This window comes from Corapipo altera, unplaced genomic scaffold (genome assembly GCF_003945725.1).
Source record: "Corapipo altera isolate COAL_440 unplaced genomic scaffold, ASM394572v1 0, whole genome shotgun sequence".
Lineage (NCBI taxonomy): Eukaryota > Metazoa > Chordata > Aves > Passeriformes > Pipridae > Corapipo > Corapipo altera.
This window is the reverse complement of record NW_020884872.1, coordinates 5310325-5334578: the sequence shown is the minus strand read 5'-3', so window position 1 is coordinate 5334578 and position 24254 is coordinate 5310325. Positions and strand designations below refer to the sequence as shown.

The 24254-nt window shown below is 42.2% G+C and overlaps 2 protein-coding genes across 4 annotated transcripts in view; one reads left to right on the top strand and one right to left on the bottom strand.

The window, feature by feature from the left end:
- The window catches only part of LOC113944164 (myelin-oligodendrocyte glycoprotein-like), a 32610-nt gene extending 24050 nt beyond the window's left edge, over positions 1-8560 (top strand). For 2 of the 3 annotated variants that reach the window (XM_027636938.1, XM_027636931.1), the window contains 3 exons: positions 2209-2544; positions 3621-3656; positions 6880-8560. In XM_027636938.1, the coding sequence (XP_027492739.1) occupies positions 2209-2544; positions 3621-3656; positions 6880-6983 (476 nt within the window). In that variant the 3' untranslated portion in view covers positions 6984-8560. The remainder of the gene's footprint in view (positions 1-2208; positions 2545-3620; positions 3657-6879) is intronic. The other variant, XM_027636946.1, reaches the window with a different exon arrangement.
- An 8038-nt stretch (positions 8561-16598) lies between these two features.
- On the bottom strand, positions 16599-23015 carry GATD3A (glutamine amidotransferase like class 1 domain containing 3A). The gene is made up of 7 exons (XM_027635757.1): positions 22804-23015; positions 20187-20239; positions 19314-19427; positions 18849-18968; positions 17689-17781; positions 17344-17500; positions 16599-16733 (listed from the first exon to the last, which is right to left on the bottom strand). Exons 1-7 carry the CDS (start codon positions 22918-22920, stop codon positions 16605-16607), a joined length of 783 nt encoding a protein of 260 aa, XP_027491558.1. The 5' UTR covers positions 22921-23015; the 3' UTR covers positions 16599-16604.
- Between the last annotated feature and the right edge of the window lie 1239 nt (positions 23016-24254).

Here is a 24254-nt window from a genome sequence, read left to right as displayed (position 1 = left end):
ATCAGGGAGTTGTAGAGAGCAATAAGGTCACCCCTGAGCCTCATTTTCTCCAGGCTAAACACCCTGAGCTCCTTCAGCTGCTCCTCATCAGATTTGTGCTCCAGACTCTCCCCCAGCTCCTTTGCCCTTCTCTGGAGTCACTCTGGCCCCTCAGTCTTCCCTGAACTGAGGGGCCCAGAACTGGACACAGGATTCCAGGTGTGATCTCACCAGTGCCGAGTACAGCTGGACAATCACTGCCCTGGTCCTGCTGGCCACACCATTCCTGGTACAGGCCAGGATGCCATTGGCCTTCTTGGCCACCTGGGCACACTGCTGGCTCATGTTCAGCCACTGTGGATCAGCACCCCCAGGTCCTTTTCCAGTGGGACACTTTCCAGCCTGCAGCTCTGTGTGGGGTCATTGTGGCCAAAGTGTAGCCAAATGGTTGAGCTCTCCACACAATAACGGGATTCTCCTTCCACCAACAAGCAGAAATAGCACTGGGGATATGTGGTTTTTCCAGCTAACACTTTACACTGTTGTGCAAAGCCAGGCTGGGATTTTCAGCTGAAAAATCTGAAAACCTAAGGAAAGCAGATGCTTGGTGACAGAGTTTTAATCAAAGACACTTAGTTGGCTCTGAGATTCAGCTTTCTGTATTACAGTTTTCCTTCTGCTTTTATGTCTGCCTAAATGGACACAGCGTGACACCAAAAAAGCCTCAAAACAGACACTGATTGATATGGAAACAGAGGCCTGAGCATGTGACAAGCTGAGCCCTGGCTGATGAGCCAGTGGCTTCAAAGGGAAACTGGGACTCTCTTTGGTTTTTAGCCTAATATATGCAGAGAGCTGATGCAAGCCTAGAACACAGGAATGACTGCACTGCGACCAGGAATATTTATTTCAATATTGAGTCTAATTACTTACCCCTTATGCTTTATAGAACTTTGGCCATGAAAACAGATTGAGTTGTTTCACAGTGAATGTTAGCTTTTCTTCTTGGCACAATCACAGACTCACACCGCTTTTGTTCTGCTCCCTGCTGGGGATAACTTTTCCATCCAAATTAATTCATCTGCATTTTAATTTATAAAATCATTTTATGAAACAGGTTTGGTCAATAAGTTAATTTAAGCCCAAATTCTGTGCTGAAAACACTTAGCTGTCTATGCTTTATAAATATGTAGAAACCTTATTCCATAGCCCACTCTTCCCCCAAAAAATATAACACTACAGTCTGGTAGGAATTGAGGCAGAATCACCCATTTGTACAAGTTTTAGTATGCTTTCAACTAACTTGGAAAAATTTATAATAATAATTGGCATCAGATTTATCAAATGAACAGTGTGTGTAAGTGATGTGCAGGTGGCTGCCTGCCCTGCCTGTGGCCCTGTGTGTTCACCTGCAGGCCACCCTCATCCTGGCTCTTACATGGGCTGGAATTGGTTGGTAAGGCTGGTAACATCTTTCCTCTTGTGCAGGAAACCTACAAAGTTTCCCCAAGGTCTTGGAAAAGTCATTTAGACAAAGTGGAAATGACAGACCTTTCTTTCTGGGCTACTGGAGAATAATGCCAGAGTATGAGAGACCACAGGACAAGTATAAGCAAGAGTACAACAAGCCAGATCTGCAGAGAAAAGCCCTGTCAGACCCCCTGCAAGATGTCACAGGAGAAGGGAGACGGGGGGCTCTAGCACATTCTTTGCAAGTTGGGAGTCACAATCTGAAAGTCAAACAGTGGGAGTTGGGGGATACCAAACCCATCCAGGAGTTTTCTCCTGCTGGTCCAGCACTCACTTTTCACATTTATTCTTTTATTTCAGCCAGATTTCCTACAAAAACAGAACTTTTTAAATGATGTGTGCCCACCTTCACTTCCCTGCATCCCCTTTTCCTCTTGTGAACTGACCTATTAAAGTCAAATCAGACACCTGATCTCAAGACTAAGATCCCCAGAAGCTGGGAGAAAAATCACCAGCTAAGGAGATGAGTTCAAGCAGAAACCACACTGCCAAAGTGAAGGCAACTTGCACATAGCAACATCTGTCCTGCTGCACAGCTGGCTGGGCACTCAATCCTGGCATGTACGACCTCCTGCCTGGCTGGGAGCAGAAGAAGTGGGAGGAAGAGTGGTAATAATGATGTGATGAAGCCAAATTATAGGAAATATGTTGTCCCTATGTCTGATGCACACTGATGAAGTTGTCTGGTTTTTATTCCAGGTCAACCAGAAACATGCCGTGCATTTGTTGGAGAAACTGTTGTTTTGCCTTGCTCCACCACCCCTCCTGGAGAGCTGATCTTTTCCAAGTCAATGCTCTACTGGCAGATCGACCACAAGATAGTGCACTTTTTTCAAAAAGGGAAGGATTCACTGGGGACCCAGGACAAACGTTTCCGTGGCAGAACCAGTCTTTTTTTGGACCAGATGAAGCATGGCAACCTTTCCTTAAAGATCTCCAACGTCCAGTTACAGGACAATGCTGAGTATACCTGCATCTACAAACAGGATGCGGATCATCAAACAAAGAAATCTAATATTAAACTCAGTGTCTCAGGTAAGACTTTTTTTTAGTTTGGCCATATATGGCCATTGGCTGGGATGACTTCAAATTTTGAAGCAATTTTTCACTCATTCTGTTCTTTCTGTTTCATTCTGTTCCTTGCTTTTGTGGGAAGAATATGGGAGAAAGAAAAGAAAAAGCCTCTTTGCCAAGGTTTAGCACAACATATCCACAGAAGCAGCAGGACTCTTAAAGGCAAACCACCTGCTTCTTCCCCCTCCCTTCGCAGGACATTAGGAATTCTGAGGTCTCCCCACATTTAAGCATTTGGTTGTTTGTGGATTTGTACTGTCAAAGTCCAGGCCATAGACCCTTGCAGACAAAAGACAGCCAGTTGCTAGTTTCCTTTTCCCTTGCAGCTGGAAGATCTGGGTCTGGTGACAAGGCTGGACACATGCAACAAGAATTATTATTTTTCTTCTTTAGGAAAATGAGTGAGACCATAATACATGCTTGATTAATGCCAAACCACTGAGATAACTTTTGAACTACCTAAAAGCACGGCCACCAGAAGGATGAGGCACTGGGTTTGACCAGTTTACCAATTGAAAAAGAAAGTTAAAAAAAAAAAGGGGTATATACATCAAAACAAATCACACTTTTTATGATGTCTTATTTGAATAAACCAGCTGGAAACTTTCATTATGGTCAACCATATACATTTAGTTCTCCTTAAAATAGAAAAAAAAATTGTTTTCAAGTAATATAAATCCTTAAATGTCTTTTAATGCACATCATTCTAAAGAAAAAAAGTGTTTTTAAAATGTAAAGTGAAACGCTTTTGTTCAGGAAATTTCAAAGTGAAATATTTTGCAGTTCTCAAAATGAAAAAAAACAGTGTTTTGGAAATGCATAATCAAAATATTTCCATCATCTAATTTTTGGGAGCAGTAAGGTGTCTTTTACTCTGATTTAATTCTATGATCATATTTAAACTTTCAGTTTGTTTGACAAATGTATTATTACCCAGGAAAAAAACTCAAAACACTGGCCCTTAGATCAATTATCAGTACACTTTTTCTGTTCTAGGGTCAAACAATTAACTTTGATTCTTGGGGGTTTTTTTCCAGCCCCACCTAGGACTGAGGAGACACCTTTTCCTTCTGGTAAGGCAACACTCCTTAATTTACTAAGTGTCTGAGTGATTATCCAGTTCTCTATTTTGAATTTGCAAGATCGGTAAAATCTGCTGAATGGAGAAAGTCCAATAAACTTACAGTGCTTGTTCTCTCTTGCTAAGTCTGGCAAAATACAGCTGTCCCAGGCAGGGAAAAATGTCTCCACCACTAAGACAGACCTAGACTGCAGGAAGAAGAATCCTGAAGTGCCAACAGTCACCTAAAGCTACAATCACAGTGTGGGCATCCAAAAAATCAGTAAAACACAAGTAACATGGAAGTCACTCTGTTCTGGGAGTTAAGGGCTTTGTAAATTACCATGGTATGAATGAATCCCAGAATCATCAGGGTTGGAAGAGACACTCAAGGTCATCCAGTGCCACTGTCACCCCAGCACCACCATAATCACTCCTAAAATCTGTCCCTGAGTGCCACATCCAGATTCCTCTTGAACACTGCCAGAGATGGTGACTCTACCACCTCCCTGGGCAACCTTTTCCCATGTATAATCACTCTTTCAGTGACACTTTTTTCCCATTTGATCTGAACCTCCCTTGGCACAACTTAAGGCCATTTCCTCTCGTCCTTTCACTTGAGATATGGCAGAACAGACCAAACCCCACCTCACTACAACCTCCTTTCAGGTAGTTGTAGAGTTGAGCTACCAGATCAAGAGATTTGAGGGGTCCTTTTGGTAATAAATATTCCAAAACCAGACTATTTATGACTCCACATAAGATCTTCTGGGAAATTAAGGCAGATTTCATCTAAAAGCAATTCTGAAATATAGTGCAGATGCTCATATGTAGGTTTAACCATTACAGAGAGGTAACTACACCAAGGTCATTTGTAGACACTTCTGGAGTGAACACAATACAGAAGGGATGTCCGGCTTGTCATCAGTAAGTTCTCCCTTGAAACCCTTCCTACAAGCCAAATTATTCTTATTAGCTCTACAAAATCTTAAATTGGTGTCAAACCTGTAACAGTTTGTCATATAAAATCAATAGCTGCAATTTGTATCTTAGTGCAGCTGAAAGATATGATCCTCTACATATAACAATTATTATATTGCAGTTGACTTGATAAGTTCAGCCACAATATGACCTTACAGACAGATTAGGCCACAATAAACTCAAACAGAAACTAAGAAGAGAAATGTACCAGTGTTTTATCTCATGACCAGACAGAAGAAAAAAACAAAACAAAACAAAACAAAACCAACAGTTTTGTGCTTCATGAGCAAAAAACAACTTGAAGAACTACAGGAAATATCCTTTTTTAGGACCTAAGTACTCTAACTGGCTTAAAGGTCTTTAAAAAATATGAAGTTAAATTCGAGGTGGTATTATGTACCTCTAGTGGCACAGCACCACATTGCAACATTATAAAAGCAAACAGCTGTAATATCTCTTGCTGTTACCTCCCAGAAAAGGATAATGAATTATCAAGGGTCAAACTTTTTAATGAATAGCAATGGAAAATCCTGAAAACCAAAAGATAAGTAGGCTGTATTTAAAGTTATATATATATTTGACTCAGCCAAAAGCTTCCTGGAAACTTTCCCTCGTTACAAACTATGTCCTATGAAAAGGTATTTTCACTGAGGAAAAAGAAAATGTATTGGGACAAAGGGTGAGTGTTTCATTTTGCTATAGGAGTACAAACTGAATTACACACGTTTGACACCTGATGGTTCTTGTACTGCTGGATTTTGAGGGACTTGGGGAGGAGGACAGAACAAAATCCTAATCCTCTAAATGTAATTTTTTGCAAAAGGGAAAAAATATCTCCTACTGTCAACATCTTTTAAATAAAACCATCAGCCACATCTCCTTTTTTTTCTTTTTTTCTTTTTTATTTTTTTCCCAGCAATTTCTTAAGAAAGGGAGGAGGAGAAACTGTTTTTTATTAGTTGTTATTTTGGAAGGGACTTAGAAAAGTTAAATGACCTGCTGAGAACAAAGGCATTATATGCAAATGGTTTTCACTAGTTCTCATTGACGCTTCACAGTCAACCAGAGCAGCAGATAATATTTCTTTATATAAAACAGAAACAGCTTTGTTTCACTTGGTTACATTGATTGGCTTGATTGATTTGTTTTGCTTTGGCTACATTTCTGCTTTTTTGCTGGATTGATTATTTTTTCTAGTTATTTTTAAGAGCTGAATTGTATTGTCACTCTGCATGTCTTGTGAGACTCCTTCTGGGTCAACAAAACTTGTTTAACATTTTTTCTGGGAAAAATGAAAGGGCCTTGGCATGGAAGAGGGCACAAGAGGCCAGGAGACTTGCTATAATCCTAATTTCAAAGTGTTACTGAGGACTACCTGATGTTTATTTGCTCTCTACATTTTAATTACCACATACTTCTTCTAGGAAGAGGAGGGGGAAGCACCTTGGTTAGTGATGAGTTAACTACAATGAGATACTGAAAGGTGATACCACAGCGATAGGAAGAGCCCTCAGGCTGTTGATATAAAAAACAATGTACAGCCTGATCTTCCAGGAAAAGGACTTAGACCTGAACACTTAAAGGAAAAATTTCTCTTCTGTTTAAGTCAGGGGTTCAAAATATTATTTTACTGGTGTACTACACCCAGCACAGGCTGCAGGTACCACCTGTGCCAAGGGTAATTTGTCCACTCGTGGGTTACATACAAATAGTGATACACGGTACTGCCACCACCCAAGCATCTGTAGCCTAGACTTTTTAACACTTATTACCCTTATTTATGGACTCTTAATCACAGTGTCTACCTCAGAGCCTGAGAAAGAAGAATAGTAATGTATTTTCATCCTAGAATGACAGAACGGTTTGGGTTGGAAGGAATCTTTAAGATTATCTGGTTCCAACCCCCCTGCCCTGGGCAGGGACACCTCCCCGTAGGCAGCTGGCTGTTGTTTTTCCATCAGGATTTTAAACAATTCTTAGTCATCCAGAAAATTAAGTTGCATTCATTGTTACTGAGTTTCTGCGCCTTTTCTATGACGGGGAAAAGATTATTTGTCACAGTACCTTGAGACTGGCTTTTCTGGATGGTGTGCACACACACAAAAGGGGAATTTTGAATATGAGCCAAAATCCACATCAGTTTTACAAACACTCTTTCATCAATGCACTCATGCAAAATGTATCACACAAACTTCAAATACACTTTTTGTCAAGTCACCACTTACATGCCAACTTTCTCTTTTTTAATTTTGCAGGACAGAGTCAGATTGCCTCCAGAAGCCCTCCTGAAACACCATGTCTGGCTGTGTTTTCCCTCTCTCTCCACCTCCTGGTCACACTGGGGGTTTGGCACTTGTAACCAGGGAAGCCAACCTTGTCTTTGGGAAGTTCTCCTCACCAGGGGACCTCACTGGGCAGAACAGGCCTGTAGGTTCCAGAGCCACATGACAGAAACACCAGTAGCTGAAAACAGACAGAGCACTGGGTGTTTATGTCCCACATTTGGTTCCAAAAAACCAAAGGCAGCAAAACTCTGAGGTGGCAAATCTGCTTTTTCATTTGGTTCTTGGAGTCCAGTTTTAGTGCTGCCAGTGGGAACATTTTAATTTGTGGGTTTGCTTTAATGACAGGAGAAAAGACTCACAAAACTACAGGGTCACATTATAACTGACCCTAGTGAGACATTTTGCTTAAGATCTCATCTTCTGTCCTTCAGAGACAGCTGAAAGGAGGAGTAGGAGTAATCATCCTCTGTGTCAGACAAAAACTGGAAGTTGCAAGGCCCTCCCGTTTTGTGAAATATAAAAGAAGGAAACCTTGTGAAACTGCAGCCTGTGGAACTTTAGCTTCTATTTGCACTCTTCAGCATCATGGGCCATCAGTAAGAACATTTCTTTTCCACAAGAAATATAGTATTTCTTCACCGGAAGGGTGAAGCTGATTGAGAAAGAGGATGGAAGTTCGTAAAACATCAACACAGAAGAAGGAAGTGATGTATTACTACAAAGTCCACTTCTAAATCAGCCAAAAAGCTTTAGAAGGCTGAAGTCAGTATTTTCTCTTTTTGTCATGAAGCACTGCTCACAAATGTGAGCATCGGGGAAAAGCTGGATACTTAAGCTAAAACTGTGCAATAAGAAATTGTTACTGTGACATGTAACTTAGTTTAAAAGAGCATCTTTGGAGGGGGGGAAAGTATTTAAAAACTCATCAGAATCATTGTAACTGACACATATGCAAACTAAATAGGTTTATTTCTGGAAATGTTTGATTCAGGTAGCATAGATGGTCACGTGTGTAAAACTTAGGTTGGAAGGATCCTACATACAAACAAAGTGAAGAAGTTTTATTTCAGGCCAGAACTGCAACTACCCTATTTCACAGCCAGAAAGCACCCAGAGACAGAACCACTCCCCTGGGCTGGTGATCAGCAGTGACTGCAACACTTCCCTCCTGGCTGAGCCCTCGAACAGGGGGAGTGATTCATAAGGACTTGCGTGAAGTCATTTTGATTTGGAACAGTTGCACCTTTTCCTTTCAAAGGAAAGCGAGGAAGGGAATAGAGTAACATAGGACTTAAAACGTTATCCATTGAGGTAAAGGAGATGGTTACCTTTGACTTTTTTAACAAAGGGCCCTTTCCCCGTGGCGGGGAAGAGAGACAACATCCCACGCCCAGACTGTGCTGCTGCTGCAGCAAAGCTCAGCAGGTATTTGGCTACCCTAGGTACAGAGCAGCTCAGTGCAACAGCTGGGGTTCCCCTTCACAGAAGGATTTGAATGTAAGAATTGTACATCCTGTGATTGTCTTTTTGCGTCCTACCCTCCAAACGTTTGTCTCAGATTTCATGTATTTTTCAAACCAAAATTTGATTAAAAATAAAAACCTAAAACAAAACCAAAAACCTGGATGAGAGCAATCGTTTGGTCTACAAGAGTTATATATTTGTATTCCAGTTGTTCCTACAATCAACAAGGCTCCTCTGCAATCAGAAAGTCCAAAAGGTGATATCTGGTGGTCCTAAAAGTCTGAACTGCCTGCCCTCATCTCAAGGACCACATGACCTCTAAAAATCTATTAGCCACTCAAGCAGCCCTCCACTTTACAAAAGGTGTAGAATCACAGAATTGTTTAGGTTGGAAAAGATCTCTAAATGTCATCAAGTCCAACCATTAACCCAGCACTGCCAAGACCACCACTAAACCATGTCCCTAAGCACCACATCTACAGATATTTTAACTACCTGCAGGGATGGTGACTCCACCACTTCTCTGAGCAGTCTGTTCAAATGTCTGGCTGCTCTTTCCATGAGGGTTTATTCCTAATATCTACTCAAAACTGCACCTCCCCTGGTGCAACTTGAGGCTGTTTCCTCTCATCCTGTCACTTGCTCCCTGGGAGCAGAGCCTGACCCTCACTTGGCTACAACCTCCTTTCAGGTGTCTGTGGAGAGCAATAAGGTCTCCCCTGAGCTTCCTTTTCTCCAGGTTATCACCACCAGTTCCCCTCAACCGTTTCTCATAAAACTTGTGCTCCAGATCCTTTGCCAGCTCCATTGTTCTTCTCAAGGAAGGTTTGTTTTCTTCTAAAGGAGGGTCTGCTCTTCAGGGGAAGGCCTTTGGGGTGCTGGCCTCGAGGCAGTCCCCATGCCCCAAAGGATGTGGGGCTGTGCCTGCCCTTGGTGGCCATGCACTGGACACAGCTGGGAATGGCAGTGGGATGAAATTACTGATGAGGTTATTCACATGCAAAGGAGCATCTTTTTTTTTCTTTTATGTTAATGAAAGAAATGATGAAAAACAATCCTCTAGCAGATACTCAGTGATTAATTGGTCTGCAAAACTGGTGCAATGAGTGCAGAAAGCTGCCTGGTTATGTCTGCTCAGTTAAAGAATCTCAGCATTTTGATGCCAGCTGCGTGGGGAGAGACAGGCCCTCACATGGGTCCAGACATGGCTCTGACGGACCATCAGGCAGAGAGAGACTAAAGACAAATTCCTTGCCAGTAGTGCCCCCCATCCAGAGGGCTGGTAGGAAAATACAGTCTGTCAGGAGCAAGGACTTCAAACCATATCTAATTTATCATCTGAAGCCCATGTTTTGAGTCACACTTGAAAACAAATGGGTAGCCAGTACATTTTAAGACCACACTTCCCTCTTTGCAAAGGGCCCCATGAGACAAAGGGATGTTGAAAAAGTGCATCCTGAAATAATTTGTTTTAGTTGTACTAATTGCATACCCATACAGTGCTGTATCTAGCAAGAATCCAGACTGGAATTATAAAATTCTTTGATCACTGCACTGACTGCCACATCAAAAAAGGCAGGTCACATCTTTTAGCCATTGCAGATGGATATTTTTTCAGACATGGAGGTGTAACTTGCCCATCTTCTTCCTTTAACGATCTCTTCACCTCCTCTCCCCTCTCTTCTCCTTTCCCTTTACCCTTTCCATTTTCCTTAAACCTTTTCCCTGAACCATTCTTTTCTAAACTATGGTCAGATCTTGGGTTAATATCTCATCTCAGGTGCCTTCGAGTCACACTGTACAGAAGCCATCTAAAACCTCTCTCTCCAATTCCTTCCTCCCCACACCAGTCACACAGCTCTGTCTTTCACCCCTTTTAGACTGACAGGCACTGTGTGAATGCTGATTTAGTCTTTACTAATTACATACTAAAACCATCATTTTTCTCCACTTTTACATGGAATTAAAAAGGTGTTTCCATATTTTTTGAGGAAGGAAAGACCTTTGACAAGAGTCACAAATGAAAATTGCAACAAAATCATTTAAATTCAACTAATAAGTAGGCATTAAGCACATTTGCAGGGGGGTTCACCTGTATTAATACTCAAAGGCAAATGGTAAAAGACAATTTCTTGAATGAAGCCAATAGGTTCAGCTCCAAAAACACTTTGCAGGACTCATATCATAAAGGTTACAAGTGGTAACAGGATTTTATTGCATTTTTCTCAATCTGTTTCAGAGCAGATGCTCACAAGCCTTAATGTGGGATGCACACATAGCAAGGAACAGGGTGATGCAATCCCCACTTTAGCCTGAAGAAACAGAATTTGAAGCCTGGCAAAGTCACAAAGAACTTGAAGCCACAGAAAGTCACAAAGCTCTTGTGCTGTGGGGAGCCAGATGCCTGATTATTATTATTATGGAAAAAATATAAAACTTTGCCAGAAACAGGAAACTGACTGATGCACAAAGATGTCCCCAAGAACATACTGAAAATTTTTCAGAATGTGATTTTTCTCTCCCTTTTTTTCTTCTGATAATGAATTTCTTTCACTTGAATTTTTAAGTTGGCATGAAAAAAAAAAAAAACAAACAAAACCACCCCAGAATATTCCCACATCTGTTTTTTAATCATTTTATCTCTCCTTTTTTTTTTCCTCTAAATTACTTTTTTTGTTTCTTTGAGAAGAAAGGGCTATCATCAATGTCACATATTACTAAGCATGATACCCTCACAGTATGGCACAAGAACACAGGCTGAGCAGTTCCTGTCTCATGAAGAGCAAGACTTTTAAGAATGAGGATCTGAATTTTAAGAAGAGGAAGAGGAGGAGGGGAAGGAGGTGCATGGTATTTTCCAAATTATTACACCTCCTGACACCAATCTTTTTTGCCCTCCAAAAATTGCTCTGCTGTGCTTCTTGGCCAGAGATGGGAAAGAGAAACTGAGCCAGGGCACAAGTGGTGACCTGGAGGTGCAAGAGCAGCAGGTAAGAACTGAGCTGCAAGGGAACAGAGGAGCCCTGATAGGGGCTGTGCTCAGTGATACAGAGGACAGAAATAACACATTTATTTCATTGTTATATCATCCATCTGTTTTTAAATATAATTATTGCTGTGATTTCCGTGTTCTGCTTGGTGCTGTATGAGCACCTCCACTCACAAGTGTGAGCTGTGTGACTTATAGAAGAGCCTGGATGACCTCCACATGTTGTTTACAACTCCACTGTTTATTACTCGGATTTGCAGCAGCACTTGGGAGGTTTAAACATCCCTGTATATTATATTTTCCCAGAGCTGTAGTTAAAGCCACTCCCAGGGGTTATGTATGACTCTTTTTCAGATTTCCTGGGAGAAGTTTTGAATGACTGGCAGACCTTGACTTGTCCTTCCTTCCCTGGGTGGTGACACAGCAAGTGTCTCTCTTGAAAGTTCACTCAACGTGCAGAACATGGGCAGCACATACTTCTTGTGGTTTTTTCCCGTTTCATTGTGAACAAGAGGGACAGCTTTGAAAACTAATGAGTACAATAACAATTCACACATTCAAGGAGGAGGAATCTCCACTTCTCCCACTTCTAGTACCTTGGTGGCCCACACCTACATATCCCATATGGTAAGAGCATACCGCTGATAATCTGCTACAGTAAAGAAATTTTTAAGATGTCCTTGTACATTATTCTTGCCAAAGAATGGCTGTAAAAGTGAGCTCATTTTTTCATGTTTGAAAGGGACACTGGTAAGAGACAAAAAGGAGTTAGTCTGCTCATCTTGTACTTTATCTAAGTTTACAGTGAGGCCAGATTAACTGGTTAGTGTTTCCCTCTGTGAGCTCCCTTTCGTTCAATATGATGTATGGAAATGGCTCATATAGAACATCAGTGAGAAATAAGTGTAGATAAACTTGATACAGAATCATAGAATGTTAAGGGTTGGAAGTGATCTTAAAGATCATCTAGGTCCAAACCCTCTGCCATGGGTGAGGACACCTCTCACCATTAATTCAGCTAAGCCTGAGGACAGTCATTCCCATAGTATGACAGCAGTTGAGCAGAGTACTAAAAAATACTGAAAACAAGCAAGGAAGGTGATTATTTTAAATATGCATCATGAAATCATGTGTCTCTAGGTGCTGCAGTCCTTGCTGCAACTTCTGTTTCAGCTTCTGGGATAGTCCAAGTTTAGCCCCTTCTCTTCCCCTCTCTCTCTCTCTTTCTGCAGAGATGTTGATATCACTGAAATCACCCTGGAGAAAACAACCAAATATCAGCTCCTTAATTCTTTTGAGGGCTAAGGTTGACCCATACCACATGCAAGCTTCCCCTCAGCCACTTGAAGCCACAGAAAGGAGGAAGAAAACCAGCTCAAACAAAAGGCTCAAGCCCTGGAATGCAGGCAATGCTCAATTATTTGCAGATGGAGGATTGTCTAATCACCCACACTGAAAAAAAAAAAAAAGGCACATATACATAAAAGATACTGCTAGCTTGGAAACACACAGATGCTTCAGGAAACAGTGTGTTTCCTTCAAGGGGTATTTCTTGGCCTGATAAAAGTCCCTCCCTACAAACCTTGGTAATAGGTCATCTGGGCTATAACAGCACTACTATTTAAAAAACAAACAAGTAACAAAACAACCCCCTCCAAAGCACTCCCATTAAACCAAAACAAAACAAAGCCCACTGTGTACTTTTATGACTTTATACTACACTGCTCCTAATTTTTTCAGTTATAGATATCACAGGAAGGGTTTAGAGCTTAATCTATGTATATTTGCTATTATACTTTCAGGGGGATAAATAAAAGAAGAAATGAGTCTTAACAAGATAGCGTGACAAATGCATTCATTGCAATGGAATAAGATGCCCTATTTATTTTTGTTAAACCAGTAGGAAGCAATATTTGTTTTACTCTCTCTATGCCTCCAAAATGTCAAGAAAACAGTCATACATAGCTGTCCTACTTTCCAGCTGTCGTACAGCTGGAATATTGTGCCTGGGTAAGTGAAACCCTGCACAGAACATTGTTCACCAAGTGCCCTCTGCTGGCGTTTTATTCCCAGAAAGAAGTGTCTCTATTGTAGCCACAAACCAAACGGTAAAAACGAAAAGGGCTTTTCAATCCCCGACCCTTATTTCTGCTTTTAGAAGAGAAAAGCAATGCTGTCAAATTTGTGAGCACTTGCAACAACCCACAGAGCAACATTTCATAAAACTGGGTTTGTGTGGAACCGCAAAGGAGGCAAAAAGGGGCAGGAAGAAACACAACTCCTCCCAAACCCCCAAAGTTAACCCCATCACAGCTCTAGAAAAGCAAGACAAGCAGGAACACATTCATTACAACTGCCTTTCAGCAGGACAAAGCTCTTAAATGCTTCCTGAAGATAAGAAATGTCAGGAATCCATAAGCCAGGTGTTCTGTGCCTCCTCGTGGAGGCTTGGAGAAACCTCTTTCACTTCTTATTTCTGATGGCATCTAAAAGAACATATTAATCATAAACTTCTATTTACTTGGCTCAAAGCAGCAAACCCCTCACCAGCTCCTAGTAGCCCTTTGGAAGGAAAGGAAAGGAAAAACCCATCTTGGCAAGCAAATGTCTCTATTGATAATTCTCAAAACACACATGGAATTTCCCTCCAAATTTACACTGGCTGAAAGCCAAGATGACAATCCTATCTCTTCTGCTGAAGTAAGACAGTCTTCTATCAATAAAACAAAAAGAAAATACCTTGAAAAATGTGTGTACCAAAGGTTTGTAGTCAGACATTACTGTGAAATTAGAGAGAATGAAAAAAATGAAAGGCAACTCTGCTACATGATTCGTTCTCCCTTAAAAAAACATTGTCTCTAAATTCAGAGAAATTAAATAAAGGTAAAAAGAAGGTCTAAAAGGTGAGTATATCTGAAAATAAAACTTTGTCCTTGATTTCCCCAATCCACATTTTTGTCCCATCCCCAGTAAATGCCCAAGCTTCCAGCTCTGACAGCAGTGTGGGCAGCTCACTTTTTGTAACTACCTTGAAAGATGTTTCAGGCCCTGAGGAGGAGCTGGATCCTTAGTAACTCTTCTTACAACTCACAGCCCCAGCCCTCAAACAGTCACTGGTTCGAGGCCATCATTTGAGAGTGTTGCTGTTGTTTAGCAGTGAGCTCACATTAGGTGAGCTGTTCAATTTGCACACTTGATTGTCAGCACATGCTACTGTGACAATCCAGCCTGGAAGTCACCAAGTTGGGGACGAACATTAGGGTACACAGAGGATTATTGGCATCTTCATGGCTTGGGTGTCTGGATTCAAGGAAGAATGTCAGAGGACTATAAAGAGGCCCCATCTGGATGATCTAACCACCAACATGCAACAGCTGGTCACTGTATGGTCACTGCATGGTAACAGCAATGTTTTCAAAAAATCATCATTTGTCAGGGCACCTGAATCTAAGATTCAGAATCTAAGAAAGCTTTGTGCCACCACAGCTGCACTTACCATGGGAGAAACCCTAAATTCATACACAGAACCCTGCTGTGGCGAGGCAGTTAATGGGAAGATTTAACTCAGAGGAAGAGTTGAGCTCAATCTAGATCACTCTTGAAGCAGAGGAAGGCACTGCTAACACAGGCAGCAGCTGTTCTCCCTCTGCCCTGGGGATTTCAATACCATTTCTGTTTTGTGATACTTTCTTATGTTACCAAATTTCTTTTAAAACTCCTGCTGATGTAGGAAAGACATTCACTTTAAAGAGTTGTTACATTTTATATATTTTGCTAAGCCTCTGTGTATAAAATTGATACTAAAAACATCCACTTTGTACAAGCAAAACTCAGAGGAAAGTTTTTGCACTCAATTATATACTAGCAGTGTTTTAAATTCTGTTTCTTACCAACTTGATAATTTCATGAAGAATTTGATGGATAAGCAAAAAAGATTTCAGAGAATGTCCAAAATCCACTTCATGAACCATGCCTGCTACCATGATGACTTGGTTTCTGTGTGTGATTCCTCACTGGATGTGGTGATCTGCACAGGGAATCTCTAGGAAATCCCCCAAGAATACACTGCCAGCTTTGAAGAAGAAAATCCAAATCATCTAAATCCAAATGTGGGGTTTTTTTAGTGACAAAAAATTAGAGGCTCCAGAAGCAAAAAAATGCTCATTCCATGAACACTGACTGAGCAAGCTGAGCATGCCCAACATTCATACTGGAACTTCACTCCTTCTCTTTGTCATTTCATAATGAAATTTCACAGTTTCTGCTGGATTCCATATGAAAAAATGTACCAAAGAAGTGAACTGAAATGCAGAAAAACTGCTAAAATACACCAGTCAAACAAAAGCGAAGAGACAAGGATGACATAAAGGCAGAAATTAATTTATTTATACATCATTATTCCAGACATTCAATAGTATTTCTTTGGAGAAAGCTTTATTACCCTAAAGCAGGGGAAGTTAGGATAATTTGAGGCTGCTTTTTCCATTCACTACTAGTCACACAACTGCTTTAACACGGATACTGTCCTTAAAAGTTGTGCGTCACATCAGCGGATATTTTCTCCTTTGTTTCAAGACCTTTTAAAACTATAATGGGCCAATGGATGAATTTTTCAAAGTGCTACTCTTGTGGCAGTTGTGTCCTGCTGCTGACTGAAATTCAGAATAGCTTTGTGAAAACGGGATTGAAATCGAAAAAAAATATAATTTTTTTAATTAATACCAAGCTAAATTAAGACGTGGAAGATGTCTATTCCCTCAACAGCTGATCCTGGCTTGCAGTTCACAGACACAGGCCTGAGCAGATAAACCTTGAACCATGCACTCATTCCTCTCTATTCCCATTCTTCAATCACCACATGTGCTGCCACTACACGTGCCAAATCCCTACAAAATATCTGCCCTCAGCTTCTGAAAGGGTTTCCAAGTCTCTTTTTGCACTATTAGAACTGGCTCGACACTGGTGCACTGAGAGAGGACTTGTTCCAGAACACACCCAACATGGCTCTCTCCAGCTGGAAAAGGTCCAAAACAATGCTCTGTGTCTCAGGCCGGGCTCCTTGTCCTCTGTAAGGCCCCACCCTCAGAAAGGCATGGAGATTCCTGCAGCTGGGAATCAATCAGCTTGGTATCAGCATTCACTCGAGTGTGAACAGGTCAAGCAGGTGAAAACGTTTCCATTGGTCCATGATATATCTGATACTATGCCCTAAATTTAAACATTTCTGGTGTTGGGGTTTTTTTTATTTGCCAGTTAGTTTTAGCACATTCTTTACCATTGCCCCAATGCCATCAAAGATATTGTGTAATTCTGTTTCACACATAAATGCTGGGGTGGTCACCACCTTGTTTTTTGTATCCACGTGAGCTTCGTAAGAGGGAGTTAAGGAAAACACAGACATTTTGTGTCTGCAAAATGAACCAGTGCTGACAAAACCTCACAACTCCACTATCCTATAAAAAAGCACCTCCAAATACATTATACCACTCAGCTGCAAAGACAGCTGCAGCCTATAATCCAAGATAGTAGAAGCTGTTTTTGCCAGAAATACAAACACCACAAGAGAAATCTGTGGAAACACAAGAAAACCTACAAAATTCACTGACTGTGATGTCTCTGAGTACAATCTGATTGCAGAACTAGCCTTCAGGAAAAGAACAAAGATCTCAAAGAGAACCAACCAGTTGTAACTTGTGCAAGTTTTATGTGCAGACTCACTCAGTATTTACTGCATTTCCAGGTGTCCAAGGGAGTTCCACGGCAACAACTGAGAATGACACTCTGACTCACAGCTGTGCAGTTACACAGCTGTGCACAGAAGACACTGTTTCTAATCCTGCACTGGATCACATGGCATCTGCTTTACACTAAATATTCCCATGAAACTCTAAGTGGAAAAGCCCAGATCCTACATATATTCATTCCTTTCATGACACATTTCCAAACTGTCTCTCAAAATGAAAATTATTAGGAAAGGATATAGTTACTTCTTTCACACAGTGCTTTGCTCCCAGCTCTTTGATGGCTCCTGCAGTCCCAGCATAAGGCCACTTGCCACCTTCCTCTTCTTCGTGGCCCACAGTTACTTCAGCACCAGAGAGAACCTTTGCTGCCAACACTGGGGAAATGCAGCACAGGCTGCAACAGAAGGAACTGTAATTCTACACTCTTTCAAAACTTGCTAATAACTGAAAAGATTCAAATGGACACAGACTTACACATCTGAAAGACATCACAAGGCAACTTCCACTCAGAATTTTCTTAGCTGCTTCTTTGACAAACACCTACACACACACACACACATACATCTTGAAAAACATACGTACCCAATAGGTTTGCCTGCTTTGTGGAAGTCCTTCAAGACTCGTTCAACTTCTCTGTTCACCTTGCAATCTTTCCCATCAACAGCAAAGGTAGATCTGTCACAGGAAGAAACTTTATACATAAGTCAGTATAAACCTACAGAGGTATCTCCCCTCTGACTGGCTCCTAAGGGTCATCACAAACTTAACAGCTTCTAAAAGGTGGTTGAAAAAGTCTCTAGTTGACCGTCAATGCTTTAGCCAAAATCCTTCACTTCCAAGGCTTCGGTTTGTCAGAAAGTTCCTTACTTGATATAAACATCTAGAAACAAGAATTATGAAATCAGCTCTCTAGGATTACTGAGAAGTGGAACAGCAATCTTTTCAAAGAAGTAAAAAATGTAAAGAAGAAAAGGGAAATAACATTCATGTTTCTCAAAGCTAAAAAAAGCTAGGTTTTTTGAACTACCTATTGTATTATCATTACTAAGGCAAGGGGGGATTTTTTTGGTAGGCAGAGAGGAAGAAACAGAATAACAACACTGCAAACACCTGAAACTATTGAAGTTCTACCTTCATTTCCCTCAGTCCCAAAACAAAACACCTCTAGGTGTAGGAAAATACATAAACTCCAGAATTCTCACCATCATTGTTAAGAAATTATAAAACAAGACAATGACAAGAATTTAAAAGGACTTTTGCTTTTGAAGTAGGAGTTACATATGTAGTAAATAAGGGCATTTATTGCTTCCTGATTTTACTGTGTGATCACAGTTCACAGAATCACAGAATGGTTTGGGTTGCAAGGCACCTTAAAGATCATCCAGTTTCAATTCCTCTGCCATGGGCAGGGACACCTTCCACTACATCAGGTTGCTCAGAGCTCCATCCAACCTGGCCTTGAACACTTCCAGGGATGGGGCATCCACAGTTTCTCTGGGCAACCTGTTCCAGTGCCTCACCACCCTCACAGTAAAGAAATTTTTCCTAATATGAAGCCATTTGCCCTTGTCCTGCCACTCCAGGCCCTTGTAAAAAGTCCTTCTCCATCTTTCCTGTAGGCTCCCTTCAGGCACTGGAAGGCTGCAATTAGGTCACCCCAAAGCCTTCTCTTCTCCAGGCTCATTACCAAAAGTTAATTAGCAATATTTAATTGAGGAGTCTAATGCTTAGTTGGCACTCACAAGTTTTTGGCAGCTCCAAATCCACCAGGGAATATCACAGCATCATGGTCTGCTGTGGTCAGCTTAGCCAGGCTTGCAATTTTACCACGAGCTATTCTTGCAGACTCCACTAAAACATTCCTTGAAGAACCAGAAATAAAACAATGAGATAAACTAAGAATCTGCACACAGAATAGCATGAATAAAGTTTTGTCAGAGGACGAGGAGGAAGGGAGGAAGCAAGAAGAACAGTGGTATTTAATAACTGAAGTTACTGATACTTCTAAAATACTACTCCTGGAAAACACAGGCACTGAGAGACTGTATATAATAGAGTCCAGAAAACTCATTTAATATTTTCTCTCCAAACAAAACACCAGTTGCATTCAGCAAAGGCATTCAGCAAAGTGCTACAAGTGCAGTCTGAAGACTGTCTAAGAGACTGAGGCTCAGCAGTCACGGAAAGCACATGAAACACAGACTTACCTTGACTCAGCTTCAGCTGGTTGCCCCTTACTGTGGTCGATGACATGCATCTGAGGAACATCTGGAGCATACATGTGAACCTCAGCTCCCCCACGACTAAGGTGCACCAGCACACTACAAAAAAGGAGATAAAACATGCAGAAAACCTTAAAAGAGAGGCTTTACCTGGCCCCTAAGTCTTGCTACAAATATTCCACCACCTGATTTTGAAAGAAGAGGGAAAAAAAGACACATCCTACCAAAGCACACTGAGCACATAGCAGCAAAATCCCTGTATGGAACATCACAGTGCAGAGGAGAACACAAAGCCAGTTGGGAGGCAGGGTCAGGTAAGCTGGAGACAAGTCATTTTGTTTGGTGCTTCTAGGAAGGCAACCAGGAACAATAAAAGCTTCCTTTCTCCAGTTCCCAAGGTGTTATGGAAGAGTCCCACACTTAACATACCCATGTGTACGTTTAACCTAGGCCTAGATGAAACATCTCTTATTAATTCACAGTAGGAGCTAATAATTCAACTTAACTATTAACAATTCAACAAAAAGGAGTAACAGGAACAGAAACTCAAAGTGATTACGAAATTAAGTCTGTACTTAATTCTCTTGAGATTGATTCTGGAACTCTGAATTTGTGCTTCTGAAGAAAACTCTCAAACTCTTTGCTCTGGCATCACACACATTGTGCTGCATCTTTGGACAATCACTGAGTAGTGCAAGAACACAGCCTGAGCTCCCAGTTATGCTGTGAGGAAACTGTGAAGCTTCATCATACATCTTTCAGGGTAATTCTGATGGCCAGAGACAGTAAAACTAAATTAAACAGACTGCTGCAGTGTAACAGAGACTATTTTGGAGCCTATCTCCTAAAGCAACTTACGCTGAAGCCTCGTGGATTTCTGTGCCATCATAGACACCACAACCAGACAGGACCTGCAGTGAGAAAATCAAGAGAGTATTTCAGGTGACACAAAACTTCCTACAGGATCTTTCACAAGGTAAGATGAAAAGAAACGAACAAAAAGCATCAACAAACAACAACAACAACAAAAAAAACACCCTTCATCCCCCAGAAGAACAACTTGGCAACAAGCTCTTTACTAATCCAGTGAGCATGATGCTGTGAGCACTGGAGTCACCATTTGACACACTGCAGAACTGGCATTTCCTATTTATAGCAACCCATCACAGGGGTCAGAAATAACCAGTGTTTATTTCCTGGCTTATACATTTATTCCCCAGTTAATAAACTGACGTGTTATCCTTAGGTATGTTTTTACTGTGCACACAGTGGGTTGTTCTCACTGTCTTACATCTTTTTAATGAAGTGTCCACAGTCATGTGAAACAGCTTCTCATCCAGATGCTCATCAATCAGAAGTGGGATAAAAGTGCACTTCGAGGTGGCACTGAGCATAAACTACTTTACCTGCTGCTGTATTTTGTCTGAGGATCTGCATCAGAGATCAACAGCTAAATCACTTTCAGTGCAATAGTGCAATTATGCTGTATTAGCCATGCTTTTCCTTAATAATAATGGTAATAATACCTTAAATTTGTTTATACACACCGGAGGATAAAAAGCACAAACAATCATCTACCTCTGTGTGAGTGGAGAGTCTTTGACAAAGTAGAAAAAGAAAAAACATTTTTAAAAAAACAGGGGGAAAAACCATTATAATAACAAAATAAAACCAAAAAAATCCAAAGGATTATGTAGTTCCTGAAAGTATATTGATGAACTCTTGTGGGGTTTTTTTGTTTGGCTGTTTGTTTTGAAAGAAAAAAATCCAGTTAGGAAGTCAATTTCCTTTCCTCTTTTTTTTTTCTTCTTTTTCACTTTACTCTCTTCCCTCCTGGTTTTATCTCAGTTTTTTGAAGCTTGAAAGTTTCTAATCACAGACACATGAACAGAAACTCAGAACTGAAACTGTCTTAGTTAGAAATGTTAAAAATGTTACACTTGAAGGGGTTTTCAGGCCCCAGTACCCAGTTCTCTGCTCTCAGGGGTATGACATGCCACCACCACTTTACCAAATAGCAAAATCCATGAATGTTCTTCTGTCCATGTTAATCCTGTTCTGATATGTAAGAGCTGCCTTTGACTTCACAACCTTTTCATTTTATCTTTCATTTATTTTAAAGTGAAAAACAGGTAAGCAACTGTGCTGTAATTATCTTTCATAAGCAACACTTTTTAAATGTTGTTGAAACTCACTGAAACCGAAGAACTAAAACACTGTCCTTCTGTTATTTCAGTACCTTCTTCTTGCCAAATCTGTTTCCTACCTTAGTCAGAAATTTATGTCACTAAATGTCAAAAATAACATTTGTTTTCCCCTCTCTATTTAAAAAGCTGTGACTTGCTAAAATGACAGCATTCCTGGTGAGTTACCTGTTAGCCACTTGGACCAGCATTCTGCCCATTCCAGAGCCAACTCTCCCCCAAACAGATTTCTTCGTGCAGGTAATGCCTTCTTATCTCTTTATGTTTAATGCCATCTAGACTACACAAAGCTCAAGCTTCAAGGGCTGTTCACTGAGCTCCAAAACTGTGTGTCCATATGGGACACTACCTACAGCCTTGATTTTCCTTTGGCAACCTCTGGCTCCTCCATCTCCTGGCTTTCTTTTCTATATGTGACATGCTTTACCTCCTTCCTGCAGAACAGCACAACCCAGCCTAAATATTTTCCTGTGTGCTCTCAGGACCTCCCCCCGTCACATTATAAACTATTTCAAGCTCTCCTGGGCTCCTCGGTACAAGAGAAACCTGGAGTTGCTAAAGCAGGTCCAGCAGAGGGAAACGAGGATGACTGAGGGACTGGAGCATCTTTCGTATGAATAAAGACTGAGGGAGCTGGGGCTGTTCAGCCTCCAGAGCAGACCCTGAGAGGGGACCTCCCCCAGGTCTGTAGGGTCTGCAGGGAGGGGGCAGAGGATGGACCAGGCTCTGCTTCGGGGGAGCCCAGCAATGGCACAAGAGGAACGGGCAGGAACTGATGCCCAGGAAGTTCCACCTGGACATGAGGAAGAACTTCTTTGCTGGGCAGTGACCGAGCACTGAACAGACACCAGAGAGGCTGTGTAGAATCCCTCACTGGAGATATTCCAGAACCGCCTGGACACAATCCTCTGGGATGGCCCTCCTTGAGCAGGGAGGTGGGATCAGATGACCCACCGCGGTCCCTTCCGACCATTCTGTGGTTCTTTACAAACCAACTCCAGGCCAACAACAACTCCACAGACGTCAATTTTTACGCGTTCCCCACTCCTTCTCTGCCTTCCTCCAAGTTTCTCAGCTCTAGGCGGGTTTCTCTTCTCGAATTCAGCCTCTCCCGAGGGTTTCCAGCAGCCGCAGCCACCGGGCGAGCCTTTCCCGGCCCCTTCCTTGCACCCGCCCCACCGCCAGAGAGACACTCCCCCCCTGCAGAGGGTGAAAAATAAACCAACGCGCTTCTCCTCAGCGCGGCCCCCGCCGCTCCTCCATTAACTCACCACAGCGACGCGGGCCGAGCGGCGGCGCCGGGCGGAGCAGTGGAAGGAGGTGAGGCCGGCGGGTCCCGCCGCCCGCCGCAGAGCGGTGCACAGGGCCGGGCCGCGGGAGCTCAGCATGGCCAGGCGGTGGGAAGAGGGAGCGGAGGAACCGGGAGCCGGGAGCAGGAAGGGGGAGCAGGTCAGGAGAAAGCGGGCGCGGAAGGGCCGCGCTCCGAGGCCGCCGCGCCCTTGGCGGCGCCCCCTGGCGGCGCGGAGGGGCCCCTGAGGGCCCTTGTTCCCTTCCCGAGCCTCCTTTACTGGGAATATTTTCATGGCCGGGCTTCGCGAACGAAGATTAAGGAAGGCTCTATCCACATTTATTACAGGCACGCTGGTGGATAATGAGACCAATACGAGATAGACATATCCGATTGCAAAAGGCACAGCAGAAAGACTCCTAAGATGGTGTATTCCGCAAGACACGGTTCTTTCTGCGTTGTCTTTTCTCCTGGAGAGAAAAGATCCTGCGGGCGTTCTCAAAGGAGACAGCTGCATTATAGATGGTGTGTCTCCAGGCCTCCCGATTGGAGGCCAGAGTAGACCAGTTATGATGATCAATAAGGCCAAAGCTGAGATGTTGTTTCAGGCAGTCCTTGTATCTTTTCTTCAGGGCTCCTCTTTTGCGGCAGCTGGTGGCAAGTTCACCATAAAGCAAGATCTTAGGGAGGCAGTGGTTGGTCCTTCATCCTTGAGACGTGCCCTGCCCAGCACAGCTGCGTTCTCAGTAACATGGCCTCGATACTTGTGACTGCTGCCTGTTCTAGAACAGATGTATTGGTCACATAATCTGACCAGTGGATGTTTAGGATTGTACAGGGGCAGCGTTGATGGAAGCGTTCTAGGAGACGCAGGTGGTGGCGGTAGATGGCCCATGATTTGGAACCATATAAAAGAGTAGACAACACTATGGCTCTGTAAACACTAATCTTGGTACTTTTCTTCAAGTGTTTATTACGCCATACTCTTTTATGGAGTTTCCCGAAAGCACTATATGCCTTTGCTAACCTGTTGTCTATCTCCCCATCATAACAGTAAAAAAAAAACCCCAAGGAAATAAGCCCTTGGGACTTGTTTTGAACACAAGCCTTGCAGCAAGAGGCACCTAGGCCAGAGCTGTTAAAGAAAATGGGGTAAACAACACACACGGACAGCCACATTGCTGCCTCTCAGGGACCCTGTGAAATACTGGGGTTTAGTGTTTCTTTTACCCTTCTCATTTGGTTTTTACTTTTTCCTTCTTTATTAAGGACACCAAACTATGGACATCATGAGACATTTCCTCACTGAAAGCGTTGTCAAGCATTGGAATGTGCTGCCCAGGGGGGGTGGTGGATTCACCATCCCTGGAGGTGCTTTTGGATGTGGCACTTAGTGCGTGGTCTGGGTGACAAGGTGGTGATCAGTCAAAGGTT